Source organism: Cynoglossus semilaevis, chromosome 18 (assembly GCF_000523025.1).
Source record: "Cynoglossus semilaevis isolate Cse_v1.0 chromosome 18, Cse_v1.0, whole genome shotgun sequence".
Lineage (NCBI taxonomy): Eukaryota > Metazoa > Chordata > Actinopteri > Pleuronectiformes > Cynoglossidae > Cynoglossus > Cynoglossus semilaevis.
Genome location: NC_024324.1, coordinates 14,789,750 through 14,804,370, shown reverse-complemented (window position 1 = coordinate 14,804,370; position 14,621 = coordinate 14,789,750). Strand labels below are relative to the sequence as shown.

The 14,621-nt window shown below is 42.0% G+C and overlaps 1 protein-coding gene across 2 annotated transcripts in view; it reads right to left on the bottom strand.

The window, feature by feature from the left end:
* Positions 1 to 1,494: 1,494 nt before the first annotated feature.
* Positions 1,495 to 14,621, bottom strand: part of pdik1l (PDLIM1 interacting kinase 1 like) — a 17,696-nt gene continuing 4,569 nt past the window's right edge. The window contains exons 2-4 of one of the 2 annotated variants that reach the window (XM_025065267.1): positions 6,784 to 7,079; positions 5,455 to 6,156; positions 1,495 to 3,998 (exon numbers count right to left, since the gene is read on the bottom strand). In XM_025065267.1, the coding sequence (XP_024921035.1) occupies positions 3,792 to 3,998; positions 5,455 to 6,156; positions 6,784 to 7,068 (1,194 nt within the window). In that variant the 5' untranslated portion in view covers positions 7,069 to 7,079 and the 3' untranslated portion in view covers positions 1,495 to 3,791. Of the gene's footprint in view, positions 6,157 to 6,783; positions 7,080 to 14,621 lie in introns of both variants that reach the window. The other variant, XM_025065268.1, reaches the window with a different exon arrangement.

Here is a 14,621-nt window from a genome sequence, read left to right as displayed (position 1 = left end):
GTTTCATTGGCAGCTCCTCCCGCAGCAGTGGCATCAACTGTGGATATAAGATTGAGAAGATGGCATGCACACTTTTGGTGCCTTGGAAGTTGGTACTCAAGGCCTGTGTGGTCATCAAGAATGGTAGACACACCTTGATACGCCACCTCTGATTCACTCATCTTCTGCTGCATCATCAAAGGCGGAGTCACTCTCCTCTTGTAATTTGGTGGCTTGCTCCACTTACTCATCACCATATAACCGAAAGGCCTTCAGGAAGTTTGAGCCACTGTCTGTTGTCGTCCTGGTCACTTTTTCCCTAATGTGGTATTCAGAATGTATTTCCTCTAATGCAGCAGTAAGGAGGTCAAATGTGTGCGAGCCATTGACACATCTACAAGCCAATGCAGCCTCTCCAGAGAGGTGTTGTCTATCCAGTGACAGGTGACACCTAAGTAGCTACGTTGTCTAGCAGACCAGCAGTCTGTTGTGGTAGCAACATAGTTCACATCCCTCAGCTTTTTGATTATTATGCTCTTCTTGTGTTTTGCAGCTTCCTGTATTCTTGTGCATAATGTTTTCCTTGTCATTACTGTATAAGGTTGCAAAGTCTCTGTCATAGATTTGAAGGATGGTGTTTCAACCACATAAAATGGTTGGTTGGCTTCACACAAAATTTAGCACCAGCTTGTCAAGTGTCGCTTGTGTTACCTGCTGTGGGGCAGTGAAGCCTGTTTTTAAAACCACATTTTAATTATGGGAAGGCAAGGCTTGATATGGATCGACCTGAAGGGTAAGTCTTGATCAAACAGGAAATCCACAACTTGACCAAGGCGAGAACGTGCAGCCTTCACGACATGATGAGACGATCTGGCAGAGAAAAGTGTGTGGCCACCACTTAAATACGCTGCCAAATCATCAGCGTCAGCTGGTAAGCGCAGGTGAAGCTGATTTCCCAGATTGCTGTGCTGCAGCAAGCATGACAGGACCCCCCCCCCCCCAACCCTCCAAGGACGGCTCCTGATGTCCCAAGAACAAGAAGAGGGGACCAGCTCGGGCACTCAGAGGTAGGGTCAGTACTCCTCAGACAGGTTGCCAAGCTAGTTCCTTGGCAACCTGTCCTTGGTGGACAACCACACTCTCTGACCCTCGGTGTAGGTCAGGGGTGTCAAACTCATTTTCACCGGGGGCCACATTAGCAATACAGTTCCATTTGAAGGGCCAGTTGTAAATGGAAGACTGTATAGATTAGGGGTCCCCAACCCCTGGTCCGTGGACCAGTACCAGTCTGTAGGTCATTTGATACCGGGCCACAGTGGAACACATTGAAAAAACGTATTAAATTTTTACTGATTTAAGAAAATCCACTCATATCCATTTACTTTCTTTATTTAAGAATAATCTGGCAATATTTTTTTTAAAAAGTCATTCAGACTGATACAAACAGAACAGAGTCTAAAAGGTGTTTTATTTTGAAATTGTAATGATCATTCAATGCTCAGCACCTTGGTACAGGTCTGTACTAATGGGTAGTACTGGCTGACCAATCCTTGGAACAAAAAAGGTTAGGGACCGGTGGTATAGATGTAACTACTCCATAACAGACTAATACATGTTTCTGCAATTACAAATACAAATACAAGCTCTGGACCAGGATGTTCTGCACTGACAAATAAAGGACTGAACAGAGGGGCAGGTGACCTCCCTCTCCAGAGAGGGGAAGACAGGAAGCTGATAACCATAGGCACATTGAAAAGGAGAGAGTCCTGTTGCTGAGCTGGTCAAGGTGTTATATGCATACTCCACCCACAGAAGACATTCAGACCAGGCGGAGGGATGCTCAGATGTAATACAGCGAAGGGTTGTTCACAAGTCACAAGTCCAGCCAAGTCCAGGGAAACACGAGACCAAGGACGGTGAGGTACTGGTAAGGGATGGCGCAGTCCGGCGGGAGCAAGGTTGGATGGCTTTGATCGACAACAAGTACAGCAAGCCAGGAGGAACTGGTGAGTGTCCCTCACTAAAGCTGGGCACCAGAACCGGTTGCTGCAGAAACTCTGTAGTTCTGCAGGCACAAAGAGCCAATCAGGAGGATAAGTGCTGGGACCAGGCTGGTTCTCTAATGCTGCCATGACTCTTTGTTCAGTGTCCCAGGTAACCGGGGCTACTAGGCAAGACGGTGGGAGAATAGTGTCCTCAGCAGCGCCAGGCACCCCATCACCTGGAAACTGCCGAGAGAGAGCATCTGGCTTGCTGTTGCTCAAATCAGGTCAATAGGCTAGAGTAAAACAGAATCTGGTGAAAAAGAGGGCCCACCTTGCCTGATGTGAATTCTGCCCCCTAGCTGACTGCATGTATTTATGTTAAGTTCTTATGGTCAGTCCAAACAATGAAAGGCTGCTTTGCCAATGATGCCACTCCTCCAATGACAGCTTCAGATCTAACAACTCCCTGTTCCCAATGTCATAATTTCGCTCAGCTTGGGAAAGGTGGCGAGAGAAGAAGGAACAGGGGTGAAGATTCTGGTCCTTGGCACATCACTGCGACAGGATAGCCCCAACCCCCACATCAGATGCGTCCACCTCCACAATAAACTGTCTTTCTGGATCAGGCATCTGGAGTATGGGAGCAGATGTGAAGCGGGTTGTCACATTCTGAAAGGCCTGTTCTGCAGCTGGCGACCAGACATAGGGAACCTTGGTGGACGTGAGTGCTGAAAGGGGGGCGGTGGAGCTGTAACCCCTAATGAAGCGACGATAAAAGTCCCAGAAATCTCTGGAAGTGCTTCCGGGAGTCTAGCCGGGGCCAATTGGAGATGGCCAACATCTTGCTAGGGTCCATCTGAATGCTCCCCTCCTGAATGATGTAGCCCAAGAAGGAGGTAGAAGACACATGAAACTCACACTTCTCTGGTTTGACAAACAAAGCATTCTGGAGCAGGCACTGGAGGACTGTTCAAGGTGGACGTGCTCACTTTTGGAACCAGAGAAGATCAAAATATCATCCAAGTAAACAAAGACAAATTTATTAAGCATGTCCCTTAGAACGTCATTAATCAAGGCTTAAAACACTCACTAGAACTCCTTCCCCTACTGGTGAGCCTGGTCTTTTACTGGGCACTTGGATAAAAAGTGTCCCGGTTACCCGCAGTAGAAACATCAGCTCCCTTTGAGGCAACATCTCCGCTCCTCCAGGGAGAAACGGGTACGGCACACCTGCATAGGTTCGGATTTCTCCAGCTGCTCCTGACACACTGGCTCCAAATCAGTGTGCCGCTCAGCAGAGTGCCGGACCCCCAGTAGACCCTGCTGCTCTTGGCGCCTCGCCTAAATCCTCTGATCAGTGCGGCAAGTCAAATCAATTATGGCGTCCAAAGTCGTGGGGAGATCACGAGACACCAACTTGCCCTTTATATTGGAGTTAAGGCCCCGGAGAAAAGCGTCACAAAGTGCAGGTCGATTCCAGTTGCTCTGGCCTTAATATGAAAGTCTATAGCGTAGTCAGAAACAGTGCAAGACCTCTGACAAACCTCCAACAACCCGCCAGCCACATCCGGTCCTAGCCTTGGGGGACCAAACACCTTGTGGAGCTCCAAGGAAAACTCCTGAAACGAGGAGCGTGCAAGAGCCTGGCGATCCCATTCTGCTGTTACCCACAGCCGAGCCCTCCCGGTAAGGTGTTTGATGACAAACGCCACCTTAGCTGCCTCTGTAGCAAATGTGTGAGGCTGGAGGGCAAACAGGATACTGCAGTTAGTGAGAAAGGGACCACACCCCTCGGGATCTCCTGCATAACGTTTAGGAGCACCTACCTTAGGCTTGACCCTGGGAGAGTAAGGAGGATGTTGTGGCTCTTGGTGCAGCTGCTGGAGATGAGGATGGACTGGAAAGTGAAGGAGGAGCCGCCGAGAGAGCCAGAGCTGAAGTGAGTTGTTGTACTTGAGCAGAGAGTGCAGCCACTCTCTGATCCTGTGCGGCAAAGGCTGGGCACAAACCCTGGACAGCAGAAATTAAGGAATCCTGTTGGGGCACCAAAGCATTCAGAGCACACAGAGAAGAGGAAGGTGGGTTTGTTTACAGTCGGTTTTACTGTGATAATTCAGCAAACACAAACAGAAGTCCAACCAAGATTACTGCAGCCAATGATCAGTCACAAACAAAATGTCTTTTCCACTGAAGAAGTCTCTTTAACTAAAGGAAAGGAAAGGAAGGAAAAGGAAGTGAACTCCTTGTTATTGTGACATTGTGACACACACCACTGCACACAACGAAATTTAACCTCTGCAATTAACCCATCACCAAAGCGGGGAGCAGTGTGTGGGGATGGCGCCATGCTCAGAGCACCTCTTTAGTAACTTGGAAGCTGGTGGATTCGAACCTGCAACCTTCCGAACCCAAGTCCTTCCTTAACCACTAAGCCACCACTCCCCCCTCCAGGATTTATTTTGTTCCAGTTTTTTTAACTACTTCAACTAAGTTCAGCAGTCCTTGATGTAACATTTCTTTACCCACTGACATTAAAAATGTATTTATTACAATGACAATAAATGTTATATTATGCCTGACTGTAATATCTAACGATTCCAAAATATTAAAATTTGGAGTACCACTTTTTCAATCGGTAATTAATAATTTAAACAATCACAAAAAATTCTTCATTTGCCCATGCCTACACCCAGTATACATTTTCAAACTAGACTTGAAAATATTCCCCCTTAAAACTATTTTTCTCTTGAAAAATGAAATAACTTTATCATTAAGAAGTATTTTTAAAGGGTGTATACAGATAAAGTCAACTGCTAATATTATACACCCTAATTGTTCCTGACAAGAGATGTGCATGAAGACAATCTCCTGAAAGTGGTAAAAAAACAAACAAACACAGGTTCTGAGCTCAACAGTACCAACAGAAAGATTTTCCAGCACCTAAGTTCAATTTTATTACACTAAAATATCAGAAATACTCAACTGGTGGTAATTGCTTATTTACACACATCAACCTGATGCTGGTCAAGATGGCATAACACAATTGGTGTGTTGCATTTATCACTGAGTCTAACATTTGTGTTGAAAATATCTCTAAAAAAACATTTTATTTAACATTTAATTTGTCATTAAATCAGAAATATTATCAAACATTCTGTCCTGTCCTCTGTGATTCCGTAAGAAGAAAATGGAAGCTGTGATGTTACTGACTTGAGACTAAAGTTACATTTTTGCAGTTGCAGTAACAACACTCCACTTTCTTTCAAAAAAAAAAAGAAAAACAGCAGTTGACTGAATCCATTGCAGCAATGAAATAGACAGTGCTGACTACTTTTCCCTAGTTATTAAACAAACATCCTCCATCATGTAAATGTGACTTCCGTTAACAGAAGCAAGATAGAAATGTACATGTGCTTCAATGATTGAAGTCTGATCTAAGTTGCTACATCCGTCATGTGTCCCAGTCCAACTCTCTGCAGGCAATACGTACCAGTCTGAGCTCAAGTTCAAAGGCATCCGGCCTTTCCTGAGGATTAGCAGATAGCATCTCCCTGATCAGCTGTTTCATGTGGCTGTTCATGCTTTTTTTCCTGGCAGGGATAGGCAGCTCCATTTTTGGGTTCTCTAACAAGGCCTCGCCTAAGGGTACAATCTCAGAGCCCTGCTGCACATAGCTCCCCAGCAACTCCTTTTGAGTCTCAACATCAACAAAAGTGATTCGCTCCACCATGGCCCAGATAATCACCCCTAGAGCAAAGATATCTGCCTTGGCCGTATAGTGGCCCTCCCACACCTCTGGGGCCATGAAAAAGTCAGTTCCACAAGCTGTGGACAGGAAGCACTTGTTGACGCTCACTGGCTCCTCTTTGTCAAGCCCTGAGGTGGAGCAAACTTTGCTCAGACCGAAGTCGGCCACTTTGAGTGTAGGCTCAGAAGATCCAGCTGGCGTACATGCCTGGGAGATGAGAATGTTGTCTGGCTTGAGGTCACGGTGTATGATCTGGTTGCGGTGGAGGAAGGCCAGGGCACTGCCTAGCTGCAGCATGAAGCTGGTGTTTGTTTTGCGACTGGGCTTGCGGGACAACAAGTAGGCGTTCATGTCTCCCCCATCACAGAAGTCCATGACAAACCACAAGTAGTAGGCACAGCATGGGTCAAAGGTAATCTCTCCTTTGAGTGACGTCTCCACCAGCTGCAGCCAGGAGGAGAAAGGCAAGAGTGAGTAAAAGGTCTGCGATGATTAGAGTTCAGCAATTGGCTTTATTATGTTTATCGTGATACATAACAGTGCAGGTATAACACGGAAAAAAATTAGAGTTAATAATGTTAATAAATGCAATCTACTTTGGGGTAAAGGGTGTCAAACTCATTTTGGTTCAGGGGCTGCATACAACCGACTGTATTTTCCGGACTATAAGTTGCTCCGGAGTATAAGTCGCACCAGCCAAAAATGTATAATGAAGAAGAAAAAAACCCCATATACGTCGCTCTGGAATATAGGTTGCATCAGTGCCCTCTAGTGGTTGTCAGTGTGAAAATAAAAATTATTAAAAAACCTTCAAAAACCTACATCAACCTCAGAGAATACTCCTTTTTTTCTTCAGGTTTAAACAACAGATGGCAGATTAAGTTGAATTACTGCCACCTACTTTTTCTACTGTCAAACATTTTTACCTAGAATTACCCCCATTCACTTGTAAAAGAAAAGGAAAAAGTGACATGTATACAAGGGAATACCTTTTTTAAGCAATAGTAGTATTTTATTTTTGTCTGACTTATTCAACAATGTCTTCACATCATCAATATTCATCCTTCTTACCTCCAAGTAGATCGAGGAGTTGGAACCATGGTTCATCTTCTGAGCTAGATGGTCCCGCTGCAAGATACACTCCTTTAAGTGGATGACATTGGGATGTTGGCTTTGAATGCTGCTGAGGGCCCAAAACTCACGCAGCGCGAGCTCCACATTTTCTGGAGAATGACAGCGGATTTTCTTTACTGCTACTCGAGCACCAGTGCACTTGACTACTGCTTCATAAACCACGCCATAACTGCCGCGCCCCACCTCCTGGATCAGCTCGTATTTCGGCTGGCTGCTTACCATCCTAGTCCTCACTGCGGAAAAAGACCATTGATGTTAATTGATGTATGATGGTTTGACTTTCTTTTCTTTTTTACTTTGACCTAAGGGCTATGATGTTAGAGCAACAAGATTTAGTAACAAGGAACAAGATCATCAACAGAGTGGAGGACAACCACAAAAAAACACCATAGAATATGGTTGCAAACGATTGTCATGATACTTTTTTTTTCCTTTTTACAAACCAATACATGTATTTTATATGCTAATCCCAAGTAATAAAAGTGATACTTCTTTACTAACTTTTTTAAAAAGTTAAAAACTTTTAAAGTTTGTATTTACATTTTAACAGTCAATCTGAAACCTGAACAGCAGGGTTTTCCAAATAACCCACTCAAGACCAAGGTGCCTTTGTGCTGGCGTGCTCATCTGAACACCTCCCTGGGCCCCACTAGTGCCCGAGTGTCACTAGTGGAGCCAACATACCTCAAGGGTGATTTTCTTGGTATGATCAAGGGGTGGGGATTAGGGCTCTGACAGATGAATTACTGGGGTCATCCTTATACTGTACTTACCTTCAGGGTAAGGGAAGAGGCTGAGGTAGGGGATGGGGTGGAATGGGGTGTATTACTGGATTGTGGCTTTTTCTGATTAGATCTTATTGTAAGACATCTTCAGTAGTGGACCTTGGGGTCATCAAGTGTTTCTGTCACGGTGAGCCATCGACATGGCAGGAAGCAGACAGGACCCAAATGCAGGACTGGTGCAGGTAGATCAAAATTCCAAAAACCAGGACAGAAGCATACACAGAGCTGAGAACAAGAACAGAGCTGAGCAAAGCAACAGACTTGCCCAGGAGCAGACTAGGAACAGCTACAACATAATGCTCGCCACACCACTGGCACGGACAATACAGCGCGCACACAAAGACAGCACACTGATCCCACAAGGCCAGTGTGAGGGAGAGAGGTATATATGCAAGGAGCACCAGGTGACACGAGTGAGGCTAATTGCAGAGACACAGGTGAGTGTGATAACACAGATTACCCCACACAGCAGACAGCAGGAACAGACCTGACAGTTTCGGCCATTATCACTAGACACTCTCCCCGTAGGAAGGCTTTTAGGTACTCTCAAACACCGAACAGCTAATGACAATTAAATTTAAAATTTAAAAAAATGGGAAAAATGTTTTTTGCACGCTCTTATTGAACAAAAACTACATATCATCAATCTACACATATGTATAAAAAATTAATTAAAGTTTAATTTCCCTTCTTTTCAACAAAAAAACCTTGGAATAAAAGAATCTCAGAAGGAAAGGAGCTTAAATAAATAAATAACAAATAATTGTAAATTGTGTAAAATGACAGATGGCAATTTTACAGGACTCATGAAATATGAAAAAGAGGTTAACAGAAAAAGAAAAAAAGAAAAAAGAAAATTCAATATAATGAATATATGATCGGCATTGATTAGCAGCGGACTGTTGCTGCTGTAACGGTATTTACTGGCATTGCTCGGCATTTGTGTTCTAGATCAGTGATTGCTAACCACTGTGCAATGGCACATTAGTGTTCCATGAGAGATCATTGGGTGCGCCGTAGAAAATTATCCAATTTCACTTAGTTGGGCTGAAAACAATTATTTATTTATTGAATATACATTTTCTTTGCTCATCAAAGCATGAAAGGCAGGACATATTCTAGGAAATATTCTTCCCCTAGGTGGCAGATGGTTATAAAAAAGATAATCAGAGCTATTGAAGATCTTTGTGAGTGTCTTTCTTCAAATCCTATATATCAGCGTTGTCTTTAACTAAACAGGCCAAGATTTTAGTCAATAATAAAGTAATTTAAACTAGATTATTATACTTACATATACTTTTTGTATGATTTATGTCTGGTTGTTTGCCGTGGGGTTTTTCCTGATGATGTAAATGTGCCCTGATTGGCTAAACTGTCGTCACCCCATTGGCTAAACAGTGTGCATACATGGCCCATGGGCTCCATCTGATTGGCCAAATGTTAGCGTGCCGAGTGTGAAGGCATCAAACAATCAAATATGACACAAAGAAAAATACAAAACCTGACATTTACATGCTGTTTTTATTATTAACTTAATAAAAAAATAAAAGATATTTCTCACAAAAGGACATTTCTGATAAGTGAAAAGGCATTGGCACAATTGTAAACTTAAAATAATTCTGGCATTTTGGTAAACATTTCAAGTACCACTTGATAAAAAATAAATAAAATAAAATAGTGGAATTTCCAAGTGGAAAATGCCAAGTTCAATTGGAGACAATTGCCTGTTTTTAACATAACATAACATTCAGCATTTGTTCAAAGTGCAAAGTATGTAACTTGACATTACAACTTGAAAGCATTTCTAGTTTCTAAAGTTTAGAAACTAGAAAAAAAGGAAAAGATCAATTTGTGCACGACATGTACACAAATGTTAGGGCCTTCAAATCCAAGCTGACTCTTTTCTCCAGACAAATTTCAAACAAATCTTTCACACATTTCCCCACACTGGCCATGCAGAAAGGTGTCGCGAAACGCTCAGAAATACGTCAAATCACTGGACGATCTGCACGGAGAATTCTGTCGTCGTTTCCGTGACTTTGAAAAAATTGAAACGTCACTTCAGCTGGTGTCCTGTCCCCTGTCACAAGACCCTGAAACAGCACCACAGGAGCTGCAGTTGGAACTGATAGATCTTCAGTCTGACTCTGTATTGAAGCAGAAGTTCAACTCTCTTAAACCGAATGACTTTTATGCTTCACTTAACGAAGCCACGTTTCCAAACCTCCGGAGGATGGCACAGAAGATGCTGACATTGTTGGGTTCAACCAATGTGTGTGAACAGACATTCAGTGTCATAAACATCAACAAAGCCCGTCACAGATCCAAGTTAACTGAACAAAACCTCGGATCTATCCTGAGAATTGCCACAACAAATAACACCAGACATTGATGCACTTGCAAAAGAACAACACTGTTCCCACTGAAACTGAATGTTAGTTTATTACTGCGGTATTAAATTAATACATTTGGGGGTTTTTCACAATAAACTCTTCACATTGGTGTTTCACTTCCTGTTTTTACATTTCATTTATATTAGTCCACACAATCACACCATTCTCCTATTCTGGCCTGGCCCCCCTGACAAATTTTAAAAACCATTGTGGCCCGCGAGTCAAAAAGTTTGCCCACCCCTGTTCTAAACACGAAGTACAATGAGAACAATAGGAATACAAAATATCCATATCGTGCAGCACTAGTTAGTGTTGATGCTGTTGTTAGTGTGCATGTGCTGTACTAGAAGATACTGACTAAGATTTTCTTCTTAATTTTAGCTGAAGGTGGTAAATTTGGGCTATTCTCTATCATTACAGGCCACTGAGGTTCAGGTTGCTTCCGGTGAATTTCCACCACCTATAAGAATAAGTGGGAGGAGGAAAAGAACATTTTTACATTTATAAAGCACACTTTAGAATACCTTAAAACAGGCATGGCCAACCTGATGCTCGGGAGCCACATGCGGCTCTTGTGGTCAATGTCAAATTTAATTTTTGTGGGTTTTTTTTACTACTTTTTTTTTTTCTTTTTTTGCTATGTGAATCTCACACCAATGAAATTATTTAGGGAAAACCAAATTTCCACAGAAGAAAAGAAGTACACTGGAAGTTTTAAAAGAGTGGGAGAGTTTCACTTTTTACTTTAAGGGATGCGGCAGTTCACATGTGCCCACATACTGTATGTCAAGTGGCTCTTTGCAGGACCACAGTAAAAATTGTGGCTCTTAGCCTCTTGACTGGTTGGCCACCCATGCCTTAGAACAGGGGTGCCCAAAAGGTAGATCGGGATCTACCAGTAGATCTCAAAGAGACGGCTGGTAGATCCTGAGCAGTTACATTTAAAGAAACAAAAAAATTAAAAATGATAGATTTAATTCTATTTTAAGATGTTAATCACGAGGGCTAAAGTAAGGACCATAGAAGTATTAAGTCAGACGGTATTGTGCCATACAAATACAGCCATTTAATTTAGGTAGTAAATATATATTTATACATATATAGTTTTCAATGTAGGTAGATCACTTTACCCCGGTCATTTGAAAAGTAGCTCCCAAGCCAAAAAAGTGTGGACACCCATGCCTTAGAACCTCAAGAAGCTTCATGGAAAGAGTCAAGCATCATACATAAATGACAGAACTAGTAACCCTACTTAAAAAACAACAACAACAACACATCATGGCAGCATAAGAGAAAATGATTACTGATCACCTCTGAGATCACTCGTTCCTTCATGACCCTCGTCTCCTCTGTGCTGTATGTTGTATGTTGCTTTGAACCTTGGCTTTTTGGCCAATACTGGGGTGTTCAGAATCTGGAGAATAGTATGATATGCTTACATATTGCTCAGCTGACAATGCATCAGTGAAGTACTGGAGTGGGCTGAGAGCTTTGTTCAGAGTTTCAAGAACATCCAGCTCTTGCCATGAGGTCAGTAGCTGTTGTGCTTTGTGGTCTGTAGAGACACTGTTGTTCCAGGATTCTTGCTATCATTTTCTTCTATCAGCATGTTCTGGAATATCAAACTGGAAGGTCAAGCCCTCTCTGTGCCTCCCTTAAACTTTCTCTTTTCCTCCAGCTATGGGAAAGGTGGCCTACAAGCTTCCGTCATATCCCAATAGCCCTGTTGGTGCGGTGAGCTTCACTTTTTACAGTATTTTCTGAAAAAAAAAAAAAAAAAAAAGAAGAGTGAAAGACACACAGAATTCTCTGTATGTTTAAGACACATACAGTATTATCTAGAATAACAGAGTATTATACAGTAATAAATGTCATTGTTTTGGGGTGTGTGTGTGTGTGTGTGCAAAACACCTCCTTACAGATGGAAAATTAGCTACTAGCAGCCAAAGTGCTGTCTGAGACTACGTAGGGCTGATAATGCAGTCCTAATTTGATCACATGAAGTGAGTTAACAAAATACAGATAATTAAAATGAATAAATAAACAAGGAAAGCAAACAGTAGATAAGTAACAGAGTGTAGAAATAATTAACTTACCAATAGCAAGATGAAGCCTATGGCCAAAACAGTGGAATCTTTGCTAGTCATTAAGCTCCACAGCCTTAATGATGTTGCTAGCGCTGTCTGTAGTAATGGTAACCAGACGTTCCTCACACAGCCCCCACTCTGCTAAAGCCTCCTTCAGGCCAAACTCAATGTTGTCTCCCGTGTGGTCCTGGGGGAAATATGACGTTTGCAGGCAGCAACTTTTAAGCTCAAAGACTTTGTAGAAAAAGTGGATGGTCAGGCTTAATTCAAATTCCATGGTCCTGCTTGACTGTAGTCATTTTAACTTCAACCTCGCTGCAGCGTTGTTGTAGAGCTTCAAGATAGTGATGCAGGAGAAAAAGTTCAGCAACAGTAGCTGATATGGCCTGTCCAGCAGGAACATTTCTTGATTCCCCTCCTTTTTAACTGTAATAAATCGGCACCATGTTTCATGCCTAATTCCCTTCTCTTTTTGAGGTATTTTTGTATAGCGCAACTCTTGCAAATGCATCCGTAATTATGCGTTGTAGGTCTTTCAGGCGTTTTTTTTTGTTTTCTTTCACATTACTTAGTTGAGCTTTCATTTGCATGCATTCATCATATTTTTCTTTGTGTTGCCTTAAACGTTGATATAGATTGGTTGTTTAACCTCGGGACGTAGCAACTTTAACTTTGCACATTTACAAATCACATCTTGCTGTTCAGTGTCGCTGTACCTTAATCCAAAGTATCGCCATACAACAGAAGTTGCATTTTTTTTGGCCACCAACTCAGCTCCCATGTGTTTTTCTTCGGTGTCCATGTTGGTCTCTGCTGTAAAACCCAGGTAGTAGGGCTTTAATCTCCCAGTCGACTTGTCGGTCGATGCGCTCTGGTTCGACTTAAATTCTTACGAGTCAATTTTTGGAATTTCCTCCTGATGAACTTAACATCGGGTGGAAAGTACCAAGTGCTAAAGGTGGTGTTGTCAGAGCACTCCTGTTTCACAGGTAACAGTCTGTCTTGAGAACACCCATCTTGTTGTCTCTAATTTTGTACAGCCCAACCCACAGACAGACAGACTGATGAATGTAGTAAAGAGCCTAGGTCCGGTGGTTTGCAGAATATTTATTTAACTTACCTACCATGTCAATTTATTTTTCAGTTATGCACTTTATTTCGTTTCTGGCCTTGTTGTGATCTGGTTTGTTTGATTTTTTTTTTTTTTTTTTATGGGGAATTTCATTTTGTGTTTCTGAGTTTTAGGTTAATAGTCCATTCGTGTCTTAGCTGTGAAGCTGAGTTCAGTCTCCCAGGCACAGAGCGAAATGTGTATGAATTATTTTAACAAAAACAATTATTATGACAAAAACAGTTATCTAAATATCCCTCAACAGTTCTTGAGCTGATCTCACTAGGTGACATATTTATATATTTATCGAGGTCATGGGCTTAATATTGCGCAGATGCATGTGATGCAAAACAATGTCAGAGCTGACAAACTCCAGTATGAAATAAATCTCAGTGCAAAATAATTAGGTCAAAATGATTTAATATATAGCAAATAGACTACGAGTCAATGTTTTTGTTATAATTAATTTATGTGGACAAGGCTACCAATCACTGCGCAGCCCTGCACACCCTTGACTGGTCGATTTCCAGTATAAATTTTCACCTGTCTTTGATGAGTTGATTACAGCCCTACCAGGTAGACGTTAAGTCGCAAATCATTTATTATACGTTTATGTAATAGCAAAGTGTGACATCACAATTGCGATTAGATTAATCGTGCAACACTAATGTGCAGCCACAATTCTGAAGCAGAATACGGTTACTGATTATTTTCCCTAAAACTCTCACGGCAAAGTAAACCACAATCAGATTTTGTTCCATTTGATGCCATTCCTTCTTGTTTTCTGCCTTTTGACGGGTCAGTTTGCGCCATGGTGCGTGTCAGTGACACACAATGGCAGATGGAGAGTTCAGTCCTGTGATAGTCAATTAACAGTTGAGGAAGTCACGCCAGTCGAAAAAAAAACTTGCATCTTGGTTATTTGCTGGTGGTCTGGTACAATGTCAAATAATTCAATTTCTTTCTTTATATATGATCATAAATCAGCATTTTTGCATAAGAAGATTTACGCTAATAATGATTTCTTAACTCTTCATAAGTTAAAACATAGGCTTTCTGTCATTTAAACTGAATACCTTGTTTTCTTTGCATTATTTGAAGTCTGAAAACACTGCATTCCTTTGGTTATTTTTCACTTAGTTCTCACATCTGGGAGAAACATCAGTAGGCTTGTTCAGTATACTGGTTATCAATAGGTACCATAGTACTGGTGTTGTCACAAGAAACGATACTTAGTTACCAAGTCATTGCCACCATGCAAAAAAAAAACATTGATGCTTGCTTTTTATCAGTACTGTCAGTCCAGAGTATTCAACTTTTCCCTAGGTGAGCAGTGTCGATTCTTGGCAGAACTGACGGGGGCAGCATACTTGTTCCTCTGCATGAATGCTTTGGTAGA